At 38.7% G+C, this 2985-nt stretch overlaps 1 protein-coding gene across 1 annotated transcript in view; it reads left to right on the forward strand.

Moving 5' to 3' along the window:
* LOC114615845 (5'-3' exoribonuclease 1-like) overlaps positions 1-1670 on the forward strand; it is a gene marked incomplete at both ends in the record, with an annotated part of 13727 nt that extends 12057 nt beyond the window's left edge. The window contains one exon of the mRNA XM_028761458.1: positions 1514-1670. Coding sequence (XP_028617291.1) covers positions 1514-1670 — 157 coding nt within the window. The remainder of the gene's footprint in view (positions 1-1513) is intronic.
* Positions 1671-2985: the final 1315 nt, after the last annotated feature.

Genomic DNA, 2985 nt, shown 5'->3' on the forward strand with positions numbered 1-2985 from the left:
GAGGGGAAAAGAAAAGAAAAAGGAAGGAAGCAAAAAATAAACCCAAATTGTAATGCAGCATATAGTAAAGGTTGCTGTGGTGGTAGCTGTTCCGTTTGTCTTCAAAGCACTCGTGGTAGACTATGTCAGACCACCATCAAGAGGCTCAAAACAGTGCAAAGATGTGGCATTAAGTATTAATTCACTTATTAGCCAGCTCTGATAAGAAATTCTTACAGAGTGTAACACATTCTCAAGAATAATATGAATCAAAAGATCTTTATTTATGATTTTTTTAAAGGCTATATGCCAGTTTTTCCTGTTTAATTGCCAATCAGTAAAATCAGGTATCTCAAAACTATACTTTCATATACTCAAGGTAAACAGTATTTTCTTTGCTACAAATGAAATTAAAGTTCAGAAAACTTAAGTAATCATCCCAGTCAGGACAAGCCTAACTATTTAAAACATCAATGTATTTTACACTATTCCATATGCCCTCTGCCTTCTAAACTTTCCTGTCTGTTTGAGTTATGTGCTGTAATTATGGGATGTGAAAGTGTTAGGCAGACCAGTTGGCTAAGCAGGTAAAGGTTCTTGCCATCAAGCTTAACAACCCGAGTTCAATCATTGGGACCCGCATAATAAAGAGAGCTGACACCACATGCATGCACATCCCCATATGCAAAACTAATAAAATGTCATTTAGAATTTCTTTAGTGTCTCCCTCTTTTCCTTTGTCTATATCCCAAGTCTCTTATCTCCCTGTGACCAGTGACTCAAACACCTAGAGTATATAGAAATGTTTTTATGTTCAAAGCTCTATTAAAACATGTCTGTAGTTAAAAATGGAAAGATAATAATAAACAGAATGTGTGTGGTTGATTGGTCTCATCTTTATCACAGTACAGTGATGTGTACACTGATTCAAAGATAAGGCTTCTTAGACTTGTCTGGTAATGGCTGTATGAGCCCAGACCTACCATTCTTCTTTATTAGGGCCTGATTAGAGCTCTGGTCTCAGTACTCAAGTGGATACTGAATACCAGCTCTTTGCTTAGAGGTCTCTGGTTCAAATGACTTGACTGAAACTTCCTAACCACCCCATTACTGTCTAGTATTTTGATTGAAAGGTTAATGATCCACATTTGGGAGTTAAAAAGGAATATTCCAGTGAATGGTCACACTGGGGAGACAGTTAACGAAGTTGTGATTTTGAGGCCAATCCTGGCTACATAGGTGAATCCCTGTATATATGCCCCCCCACCGTGTGTGTGTATGTGTGTGTGTGTGTGTGAATATATATATGAATATATACATACACATATATATGCATATATTTTTTCATATATATAGTTATTGCTATTAGGTCAGCTGAACGTTACAAAGCTGCTGATTCCTTGTATTCAAGTGATAGAATTATGGATGATATGTTTTTAATTATTCCGATGTTTTATTAAATAAATGTAGAAAAATGTTTAGTACTGACTGTTTTCTATAAAGTTTTCAGTTTAAAACTCATTTTCCCCCACAGGTATTATCCCTATCATTATGCACCCTTCCTATCTGATATCCGCAATATCAGTTCACTAAAAATCCACTTTGAACTAGGGAAACCCTTCAAGCCATTCGAGCAACTTCTTGCTGTACTTCCATCAGCTAGTAAAAATTTGCTTCCTACATGCTACCAGGTAGGTTTTACAATTGAATGATTTTTCTTAATGATCTTTTTAGAAGGATTTAATTATTTTATATTATGTGTATGAATATTTTGCCAATGTGTGTGTATATATCTACCATATGTTTTCCTGGTGTCCACAGAATCCAGATGAGGGCATTGGAGTCCTTGGAATTGAAGTTATGTATGGTTGTGAGCTGCCACATAGGTTGTAGGAGACAGGGTTTTTAACCACTGAGCCACCTCTCTAAGTCCTTATGTACTTTTTTGTATTTAATTCTTCATATAAACATTGCTAGGAAATCCTGGAAACATTGCTACACAAATTAATTTAATAAATAGATTTTTATTTATCTTAGGCAATATTTATTTTCAGTTTTTTTGTTTGGTTTTGGTTTTGGGCTTGTTTTTCAAGATGGTTTCTCTGTGTGGCCTGGCTGTCCTAGAATTCATTCTGTAGACCAGGCTGGCCTTGAACTCAGATATCCTCTTGCCTTTATCTAACAAGTGCTAGGATTAGAAACATGTGCCATCATCGACCATTTTTATTTTAAGTTAAATGCACAATTTTAGCAAATCTTAGACAACTAATCCATTCACTTTTAATTATATTCATGGGCTTTTTCATCTGCACTCCAGTTCCTGAATCACAACTCAGAGGCTTAATATTAATAAATGCCTAGGCCATAAGCTAGCTGGTTCTCCATTAACTCTTTTTTTTTTTTAATTGGATGTTTTATTTACATTTCCTATGTTGGCCCCTTACCCCATCCCCCACCTACCCCGGAACCCCCAATCCCCTCACCCCTCCTCCTTCTTCTCTGTGGATGTAACCTCTATCTACTCCCCCCCACTCCCACCTCCCCACCCTCAAAATTCCCACCCCCTGGGGCATCCAGCCTTCATGAGGTCAAGGTTCTCTTCTTCTACCTATGCCCAGCAGGGCCCTCCACTCTTACATATTCAGTTGAAGCCCTGGATCCCCCCACCCCCAAGTGCTCCCAGGCTGGTGGTTTAGAGCCTGGGAGCTGTGGTTGGTTGGTATTATTGTTCTCCTCATGGTGCCGCAAATCCTTTCAGCTCCTTCAGTCTTCACTCTAACTCCTCTATTGAGAACCCCATGATCAGTTCAGTGGCTAGTTGTGAGCATCTGCCTCTGAATATGTCAAACTCTTGAAGACCTCTGAGGAGACATCCATATCAGGCTCTTATCAGCATGCACTTCCTGACTTCCACATCAGCATCTACCTTTGGTGACTGCACATGGGATGGATACTCAGGTGGAAAGGTCTTAAGACGGCCCCTCCTTCAGTTTTTGTCCCTCGCTT

This window comes from Grammomys surdaster, unplaced genomic scaffold (genome assembly GCF_004785775.1).
Source record: "Grammomys surdaster isolate TR1022 unplaced genomic scaffold, NIH_TR_1.0 163127, whole genome shotgun sequence".
NCBI classification, from domain to species: domain Eukaryota; kingdom Metazoa; phylum Chordata; class Mammalia; order Rodentia; family Muridae; genus Grammomys; species Grammomys surdaster.